The sequence below is a fragment of the Pseudoliparis swirei genome, chromosome 3, assembly GCF_029220125.1.
Source record: "Pseudoliparis swirei isolate HS2019 ecotype Mariana Trench chromosome 3, NWPU_hadal_v1, whole genome shotgun sequence".
In the NCBI taxonomy this organism is placed as follows: Eukaryota; Metazoa; Chordata; class Actinopteri; order Perciformes; family Liparidae; genus Pseudoliparis; species Pseudoliparis swirei.
Window position 1 is genome coordinate 10864848 of NC_079390.1, and position 19869 is coordinate 10884716.

At 41.4% G+C, this 19869-nt stretch overlaps 1 protein-coding gene across 1 annotated transcript in view; it reads left to right on the forward strand.

Moving 5' to 3' along the window:
- Positions 1 to 19869, forward strand: part of LOC130191700 (roundabout homolog 2-like) — a 71535-nt gene that overhangs the window by 35225 nt on the left and 16441 nt on the right. Inside the window, exons 3-9 of the mRNA XM_056411363.1 lie at positions 7563 to 7720; positions 7874 to 7994; positions 8558 to 8696; positions 11154 to 11290; positions 13092 to 13103; positions 13607 to 13731; positions 15410 to 15581. Coding sequence (XP_056267338.1) covers positions 7563 to 7720; positions 7874 to 7994; positions 8558 to 8696; positions 11154 to 11290; positions 13092 to 13103; positions 13607 to 13731; positions 15410 to 15581 — 864 coding nt within the window. The remainder of the gene's footprint in view (positions 1 to 7562; positions 7721 to 7873; positions 7995 to 8557; positions 8697 to 11153; positions 11291 to 13091; positions 13104 to 13606; positions 13732 to 15409; positions 15582 to 19869) is intronic.

Consider the following 19869-nt stretch of genomic DNA (forward strand, 5'->3'; position numbering starts at 1 on the left):
ATGACTATGGGAGGGCGTTTTTTCTTAACCCTTTGTGGTGTTTGACTGACTCCTTACTCAAAAGCCAAATAATGCATAAGAAATAGGTTTTAGTCTACGCAACGGTGTAATTGCCCGTAAATATACGTATCTCATGGAAAGAGTTTGAAATGAAGATACGTGTAAAATGTTCCCAAATGTGGTATACATTTGGATAAGAAGGAGAAAATATAAGCTATATCCATGTTTAAGACAATAAATAAAGAGAACAATTCTAAAGGAAACAGTGTGGTTTTATAGAAACTAAATTGCTAAATTTAGCCAGAGGCATGCCCACTTTTCACTGTGCATCTATTTCTAAACTACAAATTGACGCTCATTGGACTCGACACTAATGATGCCAAAAAAGCAAAGTCAAGCGGCGCTATATTTTCTAGCTGCCTGTTTATAATTTTGGACACCGCTGACTACGGTTACCATGGAACTCCTCACACTGCCTTGGAGTGAACGCTCAAAGAAATTAACTCATATTTGATCCATATGCCGTACCAACCGCTTGCAAATATGTTTGAATAAAATAAGAAGAAATTGTACCTATATTTACACTTTTAAGCAGGATTAGCAATTATACTTAGAAATTATGTCCTACATCGAAAAAGTTATTATAACATAGCATTCCTACCAAATCTTGATTTGCCTTTTGAGCCCTTTGTGTTTTTCTCAAATAAGCATATTGTCTCGACATCATACCCTGAAGAGATGCTACGACATAAATGTGGTCGATATGCTGGTTACTAGGCCTATATTATTTATGTAAAAATGGGTCTTGCTTTAATCATGTTGTGTCCAGCTGAACGTAATACGGGATTATAATAGGTAATGCACATCTGTGCCGGACTCGTAGCCTCGGGAGACATCGTGTAAACGCTCCCCATCTCCCCGCTGTCCGCTGTATGTTGTCCACTCTCCGCTTTCCGCTGTCCTGACTGATTGCTGATGACTTTTTTAGGCCACAGACACGTTAAGTTGTTTATTTATTTAAAGAATCCCCAACGTATAATGGCTCTCTTGACTCTATATCCATCCTCCCCTCCCCGATTGTGTGTCGGCATATCTGTCTTGCTTTCTGCGTATGTCTCTTGATCAGCGATGATATGTTGTCATATCAGCAAAGTGTGTGTTATAAGGACAGGGCAGCTGTTTTTTTTGTTTTGTTTATGCATGTTGTGTGTGTGTGTGTGTGTGTGTTGGGGGGTGAGGGGTTGCTGTGTGTGTATGCGTCAGTGTGCATTTTATGCATGTGACAGATATGGGACATCCTTGACTGCCGTTGAGAACATGACACACCCCTACAGGCTATCGTGTTCAAAAAGAATCTTCAGCAAACTCCAAATCACAATTTAGCTGAACACTGTCATGAGAATTCACTTAGCTGTTGTTTTACATTTTGGACACTGGATCACTAACTGTATAATACTTTAATATATTTGTATGATTGGTTTAGCATCACAATGTATGACATTAGACTCAGGCACATTGCATATAAAGATACAAATAAAAAATATATACAAAATAATACCACCTGATTGCTGTTTAAACCTGCTATGTGGCGAGCTTTGTCCAAATTCAGCACATAAATTCTTTATTGCATCTGTGATTCCCAAATGGAAAAAAGCCATCTGTTACACGCAACAACTCGCAAGGTGTTAGTGTCTTCATCTTTCCTCATATTAAATTCTGTTCCTTTCTGCCTCTGCGGTGTAGCCTTGCAGAGGCAAAAACACCAACAACAGTGTTCTTTTGGGTGGGGTTATATATTCCCTTGCTGGACAACGCCTGCTTGCACAGGAACACACACACACACACACACACACACGCATGCACATGCAAACAAGCAGATAGCATCAAAGTAAACAAAATGCTGCACAAGTTAATTGGATTGTAAGTTTGTCACCCATCATCATCTGTCACACCTTGTTTATTTACCAGATTGTATTAAGAAGTGAAAATGTAATAATTGATGGTCAGAACTGACTCGATTAGTGCTAAATAATTGGGTAAAAAAATATTAGAAAATGCAACTAATAGCTACTAATATTTCACTATGTTTGACTACATTTAAGATTGTTGTAGTCACACCTTTACATTGTATAGGTAAAATGCACTTTATTATTTAAATTGTATAGACTTTGCATTCTACAGTTCATCTTTCAATATCAATACATTGACACAATACCAATGGATTTAATTGCCGTTCCTGTGAGCCTGCCGTCTCCATTATACACCACACAACACATTGTAGGATTAAATTATGTTCGGCATAGTAAGACACCTGGTTGTTGATGAACTACGGTGAACTCCAAACAGTCACACTTGAGCTGCTTGCTAGTTAAAATGAATTAAATCAAAACAAGGCTTGAAGTCTACATCCTGTAAGGCTGCACAGTAATTATTGGAGCCAAATACTAACACATCTTAATTTTGCAATTTAACATGCTAAACCAAAGTATTGGACGAATTAAATTTGCCAGATGGCGGCGTTTAAGGAAGAACCGGTGGATATGAATGTGTGTACGAAATGTCATAACAATAACCCATCCATCCAGTAATTGTCAAGACGTGTCGCTAAAAAAAAACAACAACACAAAAATCTACCTAGAAGAAAAGTCAGGGGATCACCAAAGTCTGAAGGATTTTCCCTCTTGGGGGAATAGTTGAATAGTTGTAGAGACAGTCCGTCTGGACTAAAGAGGCGGACTGACCGACATCCTGGCACTGACCCCCCCAGAGCCATGCCACTAGCTGAGATTGCTTAAAACAAGATATTGTGGGTGACAGGGACTGAGGGAGAGGTAGAGGTCATGACCGCCAACGTCTGAACCGAATTTCACGGTATTTTATTCCACTCTGGGCCAAAGTGGTGGAGCCACAGACCAACATTGGCCCCCTCGGCCACGGCAGCAAACAACAAACACGTAACAAAGCATTGTAACTGTTCCTTTTATGACTGTGTGAGTTCATAACACTCAGCAACTCTGACTTGCATCCTTGAAAAGAGACACGGAGGTGAATGTATGCAAGCTTAATGGATAGACGAGACACTGAGAGTACCAGACTAGATAATAAATGCGTTGTCTGGTAAATGTACTGCAATGGGCTCCATGTATTTATTATCAATTAGATATACTACATTTGAATTGTGTGGGGAGCTTTGGCTCCGAGCAACATTCATCAAAATCCCAAGGGGGGATCTTCATGGATCTGATGGTGGAAAGCGTGTAATGAAAATCGGTTATAGAGTGCTGGCTGAAGGGGGTCTTAAGAAATCAGGATGCTAAGATGAAATATCTAAACATGTATGACAAATACACAACCCCCCCCCCCCTTGTCTTTTATATCACATAATGAGTCTCTCTGTAGTTATTTGTATTCAGATACTTCCACCCTGTCACATTATTTTACCAAACATTGTGCCATGAAATGAAGCCCATTTACAAATCATTCTCCTTCTGATTTGATAATGAAACTGGTGAGTGAGTCAGTGTGTTTACATGATGGTATAATTCAAATCTTGCTTTAGTCGGACAATGCTATCTTTTGGGTCATCTGCTATTATCCCAATATACATGGCAGTGAGTAATTCGAATCATTGGCCGAAAGCATGTCATATCCGATACGATAGGTGGCGCTGTTTTCATTACAACTCGTGGTGATACAGCCATTTCCGCTTGACCTCTTCACCACTACCAACAACAACCAACAACAACAACATCAACATATCGAGAAAGAACCATGAACTTTAGTATGTTCAACTCCTTCAATACATAAAGCATAAATTCTGTCTGCTCTTCGGTCCAGAAATGTGTGGTGGCTCTTGTGTTCTCCATAGCGTTGTTTGTTTGTTTTCTGCCGGCCAGGCTCCCGGCAGTGACAACTTATCGTCTCTTTCGACTTCCGGGTCACGACATGGGAGGGAGGGGGGAGGAGGGCGGCGGGATCTCAAGCATGCGCAAAGACGCAAAGTCCAGTTCCTAATCCAATTCACCGTTACATGCCGCGATAGTCGAATTATCAACCGGATCGGATCGAGTTATCCTGGGGTGTTAATCGGATCGTAGTCGGACCTCACATAATCGAACAAAGGTGTTTAAATGAAACGGATAATTCGATTTCAGTCCGACTAAGCCAGTTATTCGAATGCATGTAAACACGGTCAGTGAGCCCGCTGGATGGCTTGTTTGAATAATTGAGCAGTACTCAATCAGACAACATTAAGCAGTTGTGGTGGCCCCGTCATTTTAAATAATTACCACCCGGCTACCAACAGACTACACACGGGGGCTGCCTCCACTGGGACTCCAGTGCAGACCAGTAGATTAGAACAACAACACCCCCCACATCCACCGTTCATGTCGCATGCCTTGACGAACAACACTCGCAGAAACCTGCAGAGGCCTCTCAGTGGGAACAGGGGAGGAAAGGGGACATCCACAGCAGTGTTCGGGGTGTGGGATAGCTGCCACTGCAGTGGGTTAAAGCTGACTGTCAGGGTTGAATAACTCACAGCCACAGAACCGATGGTATTTATGTACTCGGACTAAGACCCCTCCCCCTACCCTTTCAAATGCGCAGTAAGCTATTCGTTAGTCACTTCCAATTTATTTGACATGATTTATTTTGTACACCATCAATCAGAAAATAAATGAAAACCCTATTTTTGTAATCTTGGGGTGAAATTGGAAATATCCCTGAAATTGAAACAATAAGTGAAACGTACAGGATAAATTAAGATTGTTAGGACTTGTAAATTAAATATAATTGAAGTTACTTGTACATCCGCAGATAACTTACTAGTATGTGTCTCTTTTGTTAGGATAATGTTTTAAGATAAACAGTTGCTTTACATACACTCTTTTGTTCAGTTAAACGATCTGCAGAATGTAATATATGACACAATGTCCATTCTCTGCCTTACTTTTGCTTAATTGTGTTTTTACTTGTCTTGAATTATCCAGTTTCTCCTCTGTGTGTCTGGGTTTCACAGTCTCTTGAGACAAGCTTTGATACAGAAACAGCTTTAATGTGACAGCACAGGAACAGGAAGGTAGTTGTGTGACTAGATGCATGCAGTGGGTCACTAAGCGTATCGTGCATATGTCTGTGCCAAGGTACTGTCTGCTACTGAGCCTCATTTACTCCTGCACAGACCGGATGTGATTGACAGCTCGGCCGAAGGGCCTTTGGCTCCTTCCTGATTTTCTTTTCCACTAGAGGTGTCCTCTGGGACTTGGAATCCATGCTACAGTATATCAGCAGAACAGCTTATGGCTGTAATGAGGATGAAAAGCAAACTGAACAGCGAGCTAGTGTTTCTGTGCTGTGCTGCTCTTTGAGTTTTATAAACTATCATTTTTTTTCGGCATGCACCATGTTTTTATGATTTAGATTGCAATATTTAGGGGAAACCAGTCACACCACTGGCTTGTTAACTACCATTTAAATAGTTGGTGTCCATAAATAAAGTACTCAAAACTTAAAAATCGGCTACATTTGAACTGTTATCCAGCAAGTGTGTATTATAATTAGTTTCACTTTTTTTCATTAATCGCTTCTTATATATCTAAAATCCGAAATGACACTTATTCATAAGATTTTCTTTGACACAATATATCTTTCTCCATTGCCACCATATTCTTTTATTGGTCACAGTGTATTTTAACTGTTGTCAGAACTTGTCACACAGGGCACTTTTCTATTCCAAATTGGCCTTCAGTGAGGCTTTTCACAAAAACAACATGTCATAAGGTATGAATTCAAAGCGACGCAACTCATTGCAGGATCCAAATCGCAATCTGTATTTTTAAACATACCAGTAAGTCCAGTGATGGTTTTCAGTCCACTCATTCTTGTAGCTACTTAAAGCAGACGTTTTTGAATTGATATTTGGAATAACAGTTGTGACAGAATAAGATATATTGACGCTGTAACCTTTTAACTTAGCAGCAGATACTAGCTCATAGCTCTGTTCAAAGTATGGCAATTCTTGATACTTCTTGATGTTCTCGCTCCTTTGAACACACAAATTCAAGTACAGACATCCCTGCTTTTGATAAATTGGATCGGTTGTCCAACAGTGGAATAATGCAGAAAAAGAAGGTGCTCATTAATGGAATTATAATGAGCTAAAGGTGTGTAGGTTCAAGAAAAAAATAAAGCTATTTTTTGCACATTTCACCAACTGTTAAAGTAGCTATCATAAATGCAGGCTTTTTTCTATTTTAGAATTGCTGATGCTTTTCTAGCTACTATTTATTCCTCGACTCTACATAATAGTATGTTGGACTTTGAGTATATTTTTGAAAGGAAACAGTTACAATTGCTGATGTTAATGAGATATTCTAAAACCATTTACCCTGGACCTAAATGAGACCTTCAATTGATTCAGTCAAAATGCCTTTGTACATGAGGCATGTCAATCTCTCCTCAAATGTCCAAGGTCTGGTGGCCATGTTCCTGCTAGTACAGACCCATCTCCAAAGTGCTGTTTTAATCCAAGGTTTCAGAGAGAAAAATGGTTCAGCCAAACTGGTATATTTTATAAATCAAAGTAATAACTTAGAAAATATGATCTTTTAGAGCCCAAAGTGCATCCTTTGATACTTAGATTATATTGATTATTTGATGGCATTTTTAAGATTAAGTTGCACAATTCTTGAAGGCTATTCCAGATACCCAGAGGATGGATTTTAATGATTTGGTGACCCTCTGACTTTCCTTCTTGCACAATCATCAGGACAATAGCTATATAATGCACTACTGATACTGTAACTCAATTCAATTCAGTTTATTTTATATAGCCCAATATCACAAATTCCGAATTACTACTTTAACTTTAATGGACTGAGCTCATTCACATTCCCAGAGGATCAACCTTTTTTTATTTTGGACTCCCTAAAGTTTCCTTTTAGCCCAAGCTTCAGGTCAATTTGTCCACCTGCCTTCCCCAGCATTCCATTGCTGCCACCACTTGTGGGTTTACTAAAAACAATAAGCACTTGTGATAAAAACGTTTTCATGAACAGTATCAGTTGTTCTATCCAACCCTTTTCCATTGTGGGACGTAAGGGGGTTTGCATAAGGAAGCCGCGATAGGGCTGTAGAAATGCAGTGTTGACTTATATACCTCCCTTTTAGGGTTACTTCTAAAGTCTTACTTTGCTTGAGTGTGTCTTGCTCTTCTTTGAGATGTCTTTCCCATATTGTTCTGTTAATCCCACCTGGCTTTACACACTTTCATTGAGCAACTGAGATCAAAGAAGAGCCTGTGCTCATATCCTCGGGGGGACAGCTGTATTATTAAAGACAGAGATTGCAGAGGGTCCCGAGAGGCAGTCTACTCGATTGAATTATCTTTTGACTCTCATATTAGAAAAAGGTGGTAGAGGTCAGCAAGCCCGAGACAGCTCGGTCTTAGAGCGACTTTCTGTTACCCACAACGTAATCGCAATAAACTTTAAAGCAATCAACTGTATGAGCCACTGTTACAGTTGGGGTAACCAATCATGGTCCTTCTTGTCCTGTAGTGCTACGGGACGACTTCAGGCAGAACCCACAGGATGTGGTGGTGGCGGTCGGGGAGACTGCCAGTCTGGAGTGTCAGGCTCCACGCGGGCATCCTGAACCCACCACCTTCTGGAGGAAAGATAAAGTCCGCCTTGATCTCAAAGATGACAGGATCACGGTGGGTAACTCATCAGGGAACATCTTTTACGAAACCCTCGTGCTCTGAATCACAAGCTCAACGATTCACCTGTTCAGATTTACCTGGAGCCGTTACCATGGAAAGCACTTGAACTGGTTCATTGTAATTACATGCCTTTTTCTTTTTGATCAGGTTCGTGGAGGAAAGCTAACCATCTCAAATACCAAGAAGAGTGATGTGGGGATATATGTGTGTGTGGCGGCCAACATGGTTGGGGAGAGAGAGAGTGAAAAAGCTCAGCTCTCAGTGTTTGGTAAGAGATTCTGTCATATGATGATGATGATATGATGATATATACTTTATTAATCCCCAAGGGGAAATTTGTCGTAACAGTAGCAGCACCAATAAACTAAACACACAAGAATAAAAAATAAAATATAAAATATAAAAAACAGGGATGAAAGATATAGAAGTATACAAAGTAAAATATAAAATAAAATATATATGTATATACACAACATATATGCATACACAATACACAATACTAATGACAAATTAAATTAAATATAAAAATATTAAATATAGACAGTGTGCAAAATGCAAAGTGTGTGTATGTGTGTGTATGTGTGTAGTGTAAATAAATGAAATGTGTGAAGTGCAGATCAACATAGTGTAAATATTAAGTTATTATTGTAGTTATTGCACTGTAGTTATTGCATTGTAGTTATTGTAGTATATACTCTTTGCCTGGCTCAAAAAGCAATAAAGCGTGACTTTATGTATCAAAAGTATTTACTGAACACTACCATATGCAGTATTTATTGCTCTGTCGAAAGTATATTTAGCATTCATGCCATGTTAACTGTCCACATCCAGAAAGACCAGTGTTTGTGCAACGGCCTGTGAACCAGGTGGTCCTAGTTGACGAGACTGTAGAGATCAGGTGTCAGGTTCATGGTGACCCACCTCCCACTCTGCGCTGGAAAAAGGAGGACGTGGAAGTTCCCCGCGGCAGGTGAGGGATGCGTGTGAATGTGTGTTTCTTGCATGTTTGTGTGAATATGTATGCAATAAAAGTCATAATAGATCAACGTGAAGCACAGCTAATGAGTAAGGGGAAAAAAATTAAAAAGATTCAACATATTACATGGAAGACTTTTATCAGGGTGGCAAAATAATTTATTAGACTCAGAGAATATTATTATTTGCTACCAGATCAAAGCATGCGCATCGGTTGCGTTTGACTGATTCTCCTCGGCACTTTATGTGTGTGAATATGACACAAAATATAACACACAGAGATTGAAGAGCATATGTATTATAGAAAACATTCCAATATAGTAGCCCTACAATGAAGAGTCCCTCTGTGAAGTCTGTGATGTCCAGTCAATCGGAAAGGTGTTAATTTCTTTGGTAGTTTGGGATGCCGTTGTAATGAATTGCATCATATTTAAAGGTGTTCCTGTGGTTTGGTTCACCCTTGTGTACCCACATCAAAAGAACATATTAATTGCCCTTCAATTCTATTAGAGCACTTGTTTTCCAAGTCATTATCAGCCTGTCAGGTGGGTCTTAATAGTTACTGCTCAGCGCTTTACAGTTTTAATTACAGTATGTCTCATTATGCAATCTGGCCATCCATCAAAACCTTTTAATTAATTTGATAGATCTGAGTATAAATTTAAGACGCCTTTTCTTTTCTTTTGATAATCTAAAACGATTAACTTGACAGTCAAAACATGCTGGCATTATTTAGGCTGCAAATGAGAATGACAAAATTAGATTCAGCTGGACTTTAGATGTATTTACAACTAAATTCACATGAGCTCTAAATCCAAGTTGTGTAACAAATAACACAGCAAACTATAACAACCACTTAAATATAATCATAAAACGCAGGCAAGTGGCTACTTCATCAACATGAATCATGAAAACAAAATAATGTCATTCACTTGGTAGCTTTTGGAAACGGTCTTTGGATTGACGCATACATATCCTGTAACGATAAATGCACTCCATTTCCAAATAATCTGTTCGGCTTGTTCACCAGTTGTTCTCTTGCAAGTGAACTAAAACTAATTATCAATATAATAATGTTTAAATAATCAACTGGTAATTAATTAAACATTAGTGGCAATCACTACTAGAATTGTTATAAAGCATCAAGTCAATCCAATACAAAAGTATCAAGTAAACAGAATACAACTTGAGTAAACATGGACCCTTTCATGCTCAACCTAGTGAGTCAATGTTAAATTGATGACTCATAAAAAGAGAAACATTCACTTGTGCAACAAGTTTAACAAACACTTGCTACAAGCCATACTGCTGTGTGTCAGAATATCTTGTGAGGTGGAACAACCGCCTGGCCCTCTGTGTGGAGGTTAGTCTGCCCACCTGTCGTGCCCTCTACCTCAGAACCTCTTGACTCTAGAAACACGTCCCACTTTCAGACTTCTCTCCTTCCACTGCTTTCATTCTTTTTGTAAACCCGTCAGCCTCCTGGGGAGCCTGTATCTGGGTCAGAGATGTCCTGTGAATGGAGTCCTCAGCAGACTCTGGCCAGAGCCCTCAACTTCCATCGATATTCTGCTCACACCCTTTGGAACAGCTATTTCAAATGTGACTTTTTCGCACCCCTTGTGCCATTTCTCTGCCTGACTTGTCTCCCATCTCGGAATCAGTATGGCTGGCTAGACAATTTCACAGGACCTCTAATGCCAAAAGGCCCCCCGGAGAGGGGGAGCCAAACTCCTTGCTCTTCTGCTCTTTCCGTCTTTAGCCCCTTTGAGGCGCTTATCTAAACTCTGGTAGCTGAGATGCGCCCCCCACTCTAACTGCACTGCTGCTGCCTTGCAGTATCCTGCACTGGTGGATGCACACTGATGCATGGAACACATCTATGAATTAGTCATTTCTTACTGCTCGGCTCATTCATCAAATTCAGTTTGTCAGACTGTGCCACTCCCTTCCTCCCAGACTGTTTGTCTATCTCTCCTTCTGTCTCCTTCTCCCTCTCTTTCGCTTGCTCTCTCCCACACAGATGCACTCACACTCTCTCTCTCACACACATACATGGTATAGCATACTACACAGCCCAAACCGCAGTGGCTGGCTCATCTTTATAAATATTGAAATAGAGGAACAGTCAGGGTTCCAGCTGAAAGCACCTTTCATTTTGCCATGCCTTCATCTCAGCATAATTGCTCCCCCTTTTTCCTGCTTCGGTGGCAGAGTATGTGCAGCATGGAGTCTTTAATTGTCTAGAAGTCTTTCTTTGTGCTCTCAAAAATGAAACAACCTAAATAAAACCTTCCATCTAAAACATCACACACGTTTACGCAACCTTGATTCAATGTAAGTGTTCATTGATTGTGTTTATTGCATTTTGATGTGAGTAATTGTCATTGATCTTCCTGTTTATGTAATTGACCCGTGATCCCATCACTTGACTTGATGTCACTGTCTCCAGGTATGAGATCAGATATGAAAAAGAGGACTTCCTGCTACGGATAAAGAAAGCATCAGTCAGTGATCAGGGAACCTTCACCTGTGTAGCAGAGAACCGTGTGGGTAAACTAGAGGCCTCTGCCTACCTGACAATCAGAGGTGGGTAACTGCTTGTGGACTCACTCGAAGCAAAGCTCATAACCCATCCGTGATATTTTTTTGTGTTTCCCAAAGCAGGCCACAGGGCAATCAGTCCTTTATTGCCCACTTTACGAGCATTATTGCCCCCCTGCTGAAAGACTGGGCCTGGCCACAGCTTTTCTTTCATATAGAAGGGCCGATGTAGTTGATTGCTCCAGATCTCCAGCTAGGCTCCAGATATGAACAATCTAACCAGCTTTAAGGGAACTGTTATGACTTCTCCTGGGGGGCTCATTCTCCTTCCAGCCCACTCACTCCATACTTACACCATAACAGTGGAAGGAAGCGATTTCATCGGAAACGTTGGTATTGCAACAATTATAAATAATATATTTATATTTGGCAAATTAGACCTTCTCTGCTTTCTGCTCGTTACGTTGGCACTATAAGAGCCTGGAAACGTTGTTGATACAATTTAAGAGAGAAGATAGACAGATAGAAGTAACATTTGACTTGGAACCAACCCATAACATATCATATTGCTATCACGTCATACCACATACATCATAATACACACTGTACATTACATATCCCATTACATTAACTTTTCATTTCTTCTTTATTATTTTATACTTTTTAGAATAGATTAGTGTTGTTGTTCCTACAACTCAGGCATGAATTGTATACCCTGAAGAGATTATTGGTGGAAACAAACAAGGCATATTTTGATCAATATATCCCTTTTGTGAAGCCAGATTTATGCTTGGGTATAATGGTATTTGACATGTATAGTGAGTTAACAAAGACCACTAATACAAAAGCTGCACTAAAGCAGTAAACACTGGAATGAATATTTTCAGAAAGACAAGAAAGAAGAAATTTTCAATGATAATTCATCAAATTTAACAATTGTTAATTGAATGTTTCACCTTGGATGCTTGTATGCTTATATTTGCACTTGTTTTTAATTATTTGTAGTAAGAAAGTTTATATTGGGCTAATGGTGCAACACAAGTAGTACTACATGACTTTATAACAATTATATTTTTCTATTTAGTCCCGTCAATATAATTTGTTCTAACCCTGTCCGGGTCAGAAGTCTGTTTCACTTACACGAGACACTTCATACACACAAAGATCTGTTAACTGTGTGAATGTGATCGACAGCTGACATGGTTTGCAGAAATAATGTTCAGCCAGTGTTTCTTTTGGCAATGGTTGCCCTTCTCTTTATTATTGCCATGGTGCCATTTACTTGAGGCCCATCATACCCATGCCATCACCCGCTTTTGTTGACTGAGTTCCACCCTCTTCCTCAAGCAAACTTCATGGATGGAAACAAAGGTTATGATATAGTAGTCCTCTACTGGTCTCTATAGGTACTACAGTCCTTTAATTACAAGCATGTATTCACTCAATGGTGCATAAGTTTAGCATGCCAATCAAGATGTGCGCACTTACTGATGAGGTTCTTGAAGCGGCGACTCCAACAATGGAGATGAGCTGTGGGCCAATCAGCATTCACTGAAGAGATAAAGGATGTCAGACAGCAAGCCTTTTATACTGTCTAGTCAGCATGTGTGCAGGTAGGCACATCCAGATTGGCCAGCTACGCTTTTGCAAATCTCCAATGGCCAAATCCATGCTCAGGATTAGAGGAGATTATTACCCATTCGGTAGAGGAGGGGCCTGTGTAAATTAGGACCAAACTCCATCTCATTCATTTCTGATTTTCATTCTTTTTCTCTGTTCTATTTCTCTGCTTTCCTTCTCTCTGTGTTGTGTGTTAATCTCACTCACACCATTGTTGTGTCACCAGCTCGCCCTGTTGGTAAGTAAGAGCTGATCCATTATGCATGCGTTGCTCTTCTTCATTGTTTCTGTTTTTGATCACACACATATGCATGGATTGATGTGGCATTCCACAAACATTCATCAAACTAATATTGGACATGCATATCCACATTGTTTCTATCAACCTTTGACTTTTCCAGTCAGTTTGGATTTACCACCTCACTTTTTTCAATGGGTCCAGATACAGTATGATTCGTATGCCCTAATTCAGAAACTTTCATTGAAAAGGACGTTATGGCACCCTGCTACTGAGTTGACATCATTCTAGGTCTAGGAGCTGGATGAATGACATGTGTGATTGGCATAGTCAAGAAATAGTTCTTAAATAAATAACAAGGACCTACTGCATGAACCTTTTAGATCGTAGAGCTGGACCTTCAGTACACACATTTCCCTTTAAACCTATTCCTTCGATGCTTTTTGAAAGTCTGTGCCAATGTTTTGCTATTGTGTTATGGTTTGTTTCACCTTCAACCTCAGAGGCGCCCCAGTTTGTGGTGCGACCCCGTGACCAGATTGTGGCACAAGGTCGAACAGCTACCTTTCCTTGTGAGACCAGAGGAAAACCACAGCCCACTGTCTTTTGGCAGCGAGAGGGTAGCCAGGTAAGGGTGCTGATTTTGACAAAATGTGTGTTTTTTTAATGTAACTGTATATTTGTGTGCATGATAGGGAATTCAATATCTATTAAAACAATTATAAATTCTGCTGCAGCATCAAGATTTAAGTATCTGAAGTGTAAAAAATGGCCCACGGATCCAACTGAAGGATCAAACCAGGTGGCAGCACAGTGAAGTTCTGTTCTATATACAGATAACGAGGTGGTCATTCATCACCAATCCACCCAAGTCCTACCGGCCAATTCACTTAGCAAGAAACAATGTCATGTGCAGCATTTGAGTCATTAGACATAATGAAAGAAGGCTAATGTCCTTTCCTGCCCATCAGCTTGTCTGCTTGGGGTGCAGAAACGGACAAAGCTGATGCCTCAATTTCATAACCATGACTGCAGGTTATTACAGCAGGATTATCACTCTCGGGGCCATTCAGACCTAGTAGGAAAGAGACATTGACACAGTTTTCTAACATAATTGTTGGAAGATGTAAGCAAATAGAAGATATGTCTTGAATACAGCAGTGATTGCATTGAAAGGTAAATGTGTTGACAAAATATGTCAATTTGAAATGCATAAAATACTTGGTATTTTAAACTTGGGCCCTATGTTCCCATGTTTATCCATCTAAGTGATGAGTAAGGACCGCAATCTTTTAATTTGTCCAGTATTGAGTGAGAGCGCTGCAGCCAGAAACCGCTAAATAGATTGTAATGTAATCATTCTGGGCATATTATCATCAGCAATTTACGTCCACTAAAAGTGCTTCTATTTGCTACTGACAGGCTCAGATTGTGTGGCTACAGAATCTAGGGAAATGTCCCGATTGAGTATGTTCACACAGCCAACTCTTCATTTTGGAAAGTGATTATTTAGAATATTTAAGTTGCTATCAGTGACAGGAAATTCCACATAAGTATCATCTGCCTAAAGTGAAACATATTTATATGTGCCATTACCAAGGGTTAACATTTAATTTATGAAAAACATGTGTTTCACAATTGACTCTTTGGGTACAAAAAGGATGAGCATAACCTTGTTAGAGAGATATGATTTAAACTACTCAAGAGTAAGAAAGCAATAGTGCTTGAGTACTCCACTGATGTGTATTTGCAATAACAGTCATAATAATATATTTAAAACAGTGAATAATTGTGTTTAGCAAACAAACTTTAGAATGCAGAATCTTTACAGAATATGTTTTACCTTCATATGGATAATATTTGTGTCAATAAGAACAAACTGAAATATATGTCCCTTTTAACCCTTGTGTTGCCTTCGGGTCAATTTGACCCGATTCAATGTTTCACCCTCCTGTCGCCTTCGGGTCAATATGACCCGATTCAATGTGTAACCCTCCTGTTACCTTTATATTTACTAACATATTTTACCCTTGAGGTGAATATGACCCCAGCTATTAAAATCTCCAGAAAATTATTAGAATTAATATTGTTTTCCAAGTTTAAGTGTGAGGTACTTTATGTTTGTTTGTTGACTCCCGAAAGAACACCGACATTAAACATTGAATCGGGTCAAATTGACCCGAAGGCGACAGGAGGGTTAAATATTGAATCGGGTCAAAATGATCCGAAGGCAACACAAGGGTTAAAGAAATTGTATATCTTATGTGTTTTTCTTTGACATTGCTTCCCTCGTTCATTCCCTGCAGGATCTTCTGTTCCCCAACCAGCCACAACAGGGAGATAGCCGTGATTCTGTGTCAGTGAATGGAGAGTTGACCATTACATCTGTGCAACGCTCTGATGCTGGGTATTATATCTGCCAGGCGCTCACTGTAGCAGGCAGCATCCTGGCCAAGGCCCAGCTTGAGGTAGCAGACGGTAAGGCTGGACACATAGTGTGACTATGAGAGCTACTTGTGCTTAGTTAAAGTATATGATATAACAGCATCAATATGCAATAATAGCATTTATATTTGTTTTATTTTATTTTTTTCACACCTTGTTAAGTTAATCACTCGATGCATCAGAAAAGCACCTGCATGGTATTGTGAATACAACACATTATTGAATGACTGCAATGCTCAATATCCAGGTCATTTTACCAGAATGGAGCATTGCTTTTCCCTGTCGGGTCAAATCTGGAGGGATTACACCAAATAGCTATGAGATGAAGGAAACATCCCTGTTTTATGTATACCTTTTGACAGTTTCTAAACAATAAGGACTTCCGTAAGTGTTCACATACTGTTTGGCAATGGAAGTGATTGTCAAGCTATGCAAGAGCATAAATAATCAACGAAGATCACAAAAGCAACGTAAAAAAGTTGACTTTCCAGATCCATGTGCAATATGGAAGTGGATTCAATACTTAAGACAGTGGGCCAATATTAAGTGGCCAAATTAATACATGTATTTGGTGAAGAAACCTAGCTACTACAGCTGAGAAAACATGACCAGAACGTTTAGGTGTCCTCGTAAAAGCCTCAATCAAGTCCGGTGATTCATAACAGCATAAGTCGACCGTTAACACATTGTGTTAAATTTACACCTGCTGCTCTAAAACAGTTTTAATCCTGCCTGAATTCTGTTGAATTTAAGTCCGCGATTAAAATATCGATCCTGGCACTCAAGCTGTCGACAGAATAAATTCAAGGTTCAAAGCTTGCTAACTGGTCTGGATGGTTGGAGCAAAAGACTACTTCCATTGCAAACATGCATGTGCATATGTTTGATGACAAGTAAAAGGTAAATAATTATTTTTTAAGAAATATTAAATTATGAAACAAATTATAAACTTGCAATGACAGACATTTGTAATCACTAATGCTTTCAAAAGCCAATGTCTTCTTCATGTTACTATCATGACATTATTCAAACTTTAGGCTGTGTTTTAGCAATGCTGTTGGTGTAAGGTGCTAAAAAAACGCTATACAATTTAATGGTATGTTCAATAGTATTCTACATTTGCATTTGATTTTGTTTGGATGCATACAGCACTTGTCTGCCCACACTCAGATCGGCAAAGATGCATCTTACAGTATGTTAAAAAAGCCAGCCACCCACACAGTCATCTTGTTTCATTATCACCTCACTGTGATAATGTGAATGGTCTGAAAAGACGAAAACTGTGTAAAATAAAACTGCCTACTCGACGGAGAGACACTTTAAAAAAATCCTTTGACAAACCTTTTAATGTCAACATTAAGTGCTGTGCCGCTGCCAGTCGGGAGCTGTTCATGCCCTTCTCTCCATTTGTTTCTTGGCTTTTTCTCCCACACATTATTAAATTGACATCTGTTGAAGGGTTTTTGGAGAGGAAATGACTCCTGTTCTGTCACTCAGAAGAGATGGATCAATATCAAAATGGTTAGTTTCGAGCAAAAGGGAAGAGAGAAATGAGGTTGATTGATGACCGTAAACGGAGAGTTGCCGTGATACTGAGTGTAGTTGGCGTGACGTTTCTGGCATTACTCATGATTAGGGGTGTCAAAGAGGGTCTTGCACTGGATGTACATGTTCTTATGGTCCATATATGGACTAGTGCTCCACCCTGGGCGTTAAGTCAGATGTGTGATTGACAGGTTTATGAAATATCCAGTCAGACTTGTGAGAATAGTACGTGCGATAGGGATATTTGTGCAAAATAGGTGAGTACAGGGCAGTTCACATGACCGCTGTAAGAACAGAAGCCGTGCACTCTTTGCCGAGAGAGTTCACGTCCGCCATTTTGGTTGTCGTGTACGTGCCGCCATCAGCTGACGCTGAGGAAGCTGTGGACACCATCCACTCCACTGTGTCTGCTCTGCTGAATCATCAGCCTGGAGCATTCATGGCTATCACTGGTGACTTTAACCACACCACACTGGATAAAGCTCTGCCAACCTTCCATCAATACATAGACTGCCCAACTAGGAACAATAAAACTCTGGACTTGCTGTATGCTAATACTAAGGACGCATACAGCGCCACTGCCCTTCCCCCTCGGCAGGTCTGATCATGACCTGGTCCGCTGACACCCAGGTATGTTCCTCTGGTGAAGAGGCTGTGACCACCAGGACTGTGAGGAGGTGGTCTCTGGAGGCTAACGACGCTCTACAGGACTGCTTTGAGTCAACGGACTGGGATGTGCTGTGTGGACCGCACGGGGAGGACATCAACAGTATGACCGACTGCATCACGGAATACATCAAGTTCTGTGAACACACCACCATCCCATCACGGACTGTGCGCTGCTTCCCAACAACAAGCCCTGGATCACCAGGGACCTGAAGGCGCTTCTTAACATGAAGAAAGCTGCTTTCAGGTCTGGAGACAGGGATGAGCTGAGGAAAGCCCAGCGCAACCTGAAGGTGAAGCTCAGAGAGGGCAAGGACTCCTACAGGAGGAAGCTGGAGGCCAAACTCCAGCTGAACAACACAAGGGAGGTGTGGTCTGGCATGAAGCAGATAACTGGCTTCAAGGTGGGAGGAGACAGCCAGGGGCTCCCTGGAGAGGGCCAACGAGCTGAACTGTTTTTCAATAGGTTCAGTTCACAGCCCTCCCCGTCTCCTCCACACATCACACCTCCCAAACACCTCCTCCCTCTGTCCCCCTGCTGAGCTGCACATCCACCGAGCCCTCAATAACAATGGGCTCCTCCACCCTCCCTCTCTCTGTGACGACTGACCAGGTGAGAAGACAGCTGGAGAAACTACACCAGCGCAGAGCTGAAGGTCCTGATGGCATCAGCCCCAGGGTCCTAAAGACCTGCGCCACCCAGCTGTCTGGTGTCCTGCAGCGCCTCTTCAACCTCAGCCTGAGGCTGGGGAAGTCCCGTGCTGTGGAAGACGCCGTGCCTGGTCCCTGTCCCAAAGAAGTCAGCACCATCTGGCCTCAACGACTACCGACAGTCGCCCTCACCTCCCATGTGATGAAGGTGCTGGAGAGGCTGGTCTTGGCCCACCTCCGCCGCAGGTGAAATCATCGTTGGACCCTCTGCAATTTGCTTACCAGCCTCATGTGGGAGTGGACGACGCCATCATCTACCTGCTGCAACGAGCTCAGTCGCACCTGGATGGAACCGATGTCTCTGTGAGAGTCACTTTCTTTGACTTCTCCAGTGCATTTAACACCATCCAGCCACTGCTGCTGAGTGAGAAGCTGCTGGTGGCCGTGGACGCGTCCACCATCTCCTGGATCACTGACTACCTCACAGGCAGACCACAGTTTGTCAGAATGGGCCGTGTGCTGTCTGGAACGGTGGTCAGTGATGTTGAGCCCCACAGGAACTGTTCTGTCTCCTTCCTCTTCACCCTGTACACCAGTGACTTCAGTACAACACGGAGTCATGCCATCTGCAGAAGTACTCTGATGATTCTGCAGTGGTCGGGTGTATTAGGGATGGACGGGAGGAGGAGTACAGGGCAGTGGTGAGTGACTTTGTAAAGTGGGCCGATGAGAACCACCTGCGGCTGAACGTGGCCAAGACCAGAGAGATGGTGGTGGACTTCAGGAGGAAGGCGACAGCTCCTACACCTCTGAGTGTCCTGGGAGTGGACGTGGACATGGTGGAGGAGTACAAGTACCTGGGCGTCTCCATCGACAGCCGACTGAACTGGAAGGCCAACATCAACGCTGTGTACAAGAAGGGATGAGTCGTCTCTTTTCCTGAGAAAGCTTCGATCCTTCAACGTGTGCAGCAAGATGCTGGAGTTATTCTACCAGTCGGTTGTGGCCAGTGTGCTGCACTTTGCCATTGTCTGCTGGTGAGCAACATCGGAGCCGGTGACACCAGCCGTCTTAACAAACTGGTTAGGAAGGCTGGCTCCATCATCGGCTGCCAGCTGGAGCACCTGGAACAGGTGGTTGAGAGGAGGTCGTTGAAGAAACTGGTGTCCATATTGGACAACCCGGACCACCCTCTCCACCACCTCCTACAGGGACAGAGGAGTACTTTCTCCAGACGCCTCCTCACGCTCCGCTGCCACAAGGAGAGATACAGGAGAACATTCCTGCCGACGGCTATGAGGCTCTACAACAGTTCACCTCTTGCCAGATCACCCTAACCCTTCTTATATTTTGTGTTTTGTTTTTTTATTCTTGTGTGTTGCTGCTACTGACTCGACAAATTTCCCCTTGGGGATTAATAAAGTATATATCTATCTATCTATCTATCTCTAATGCACAC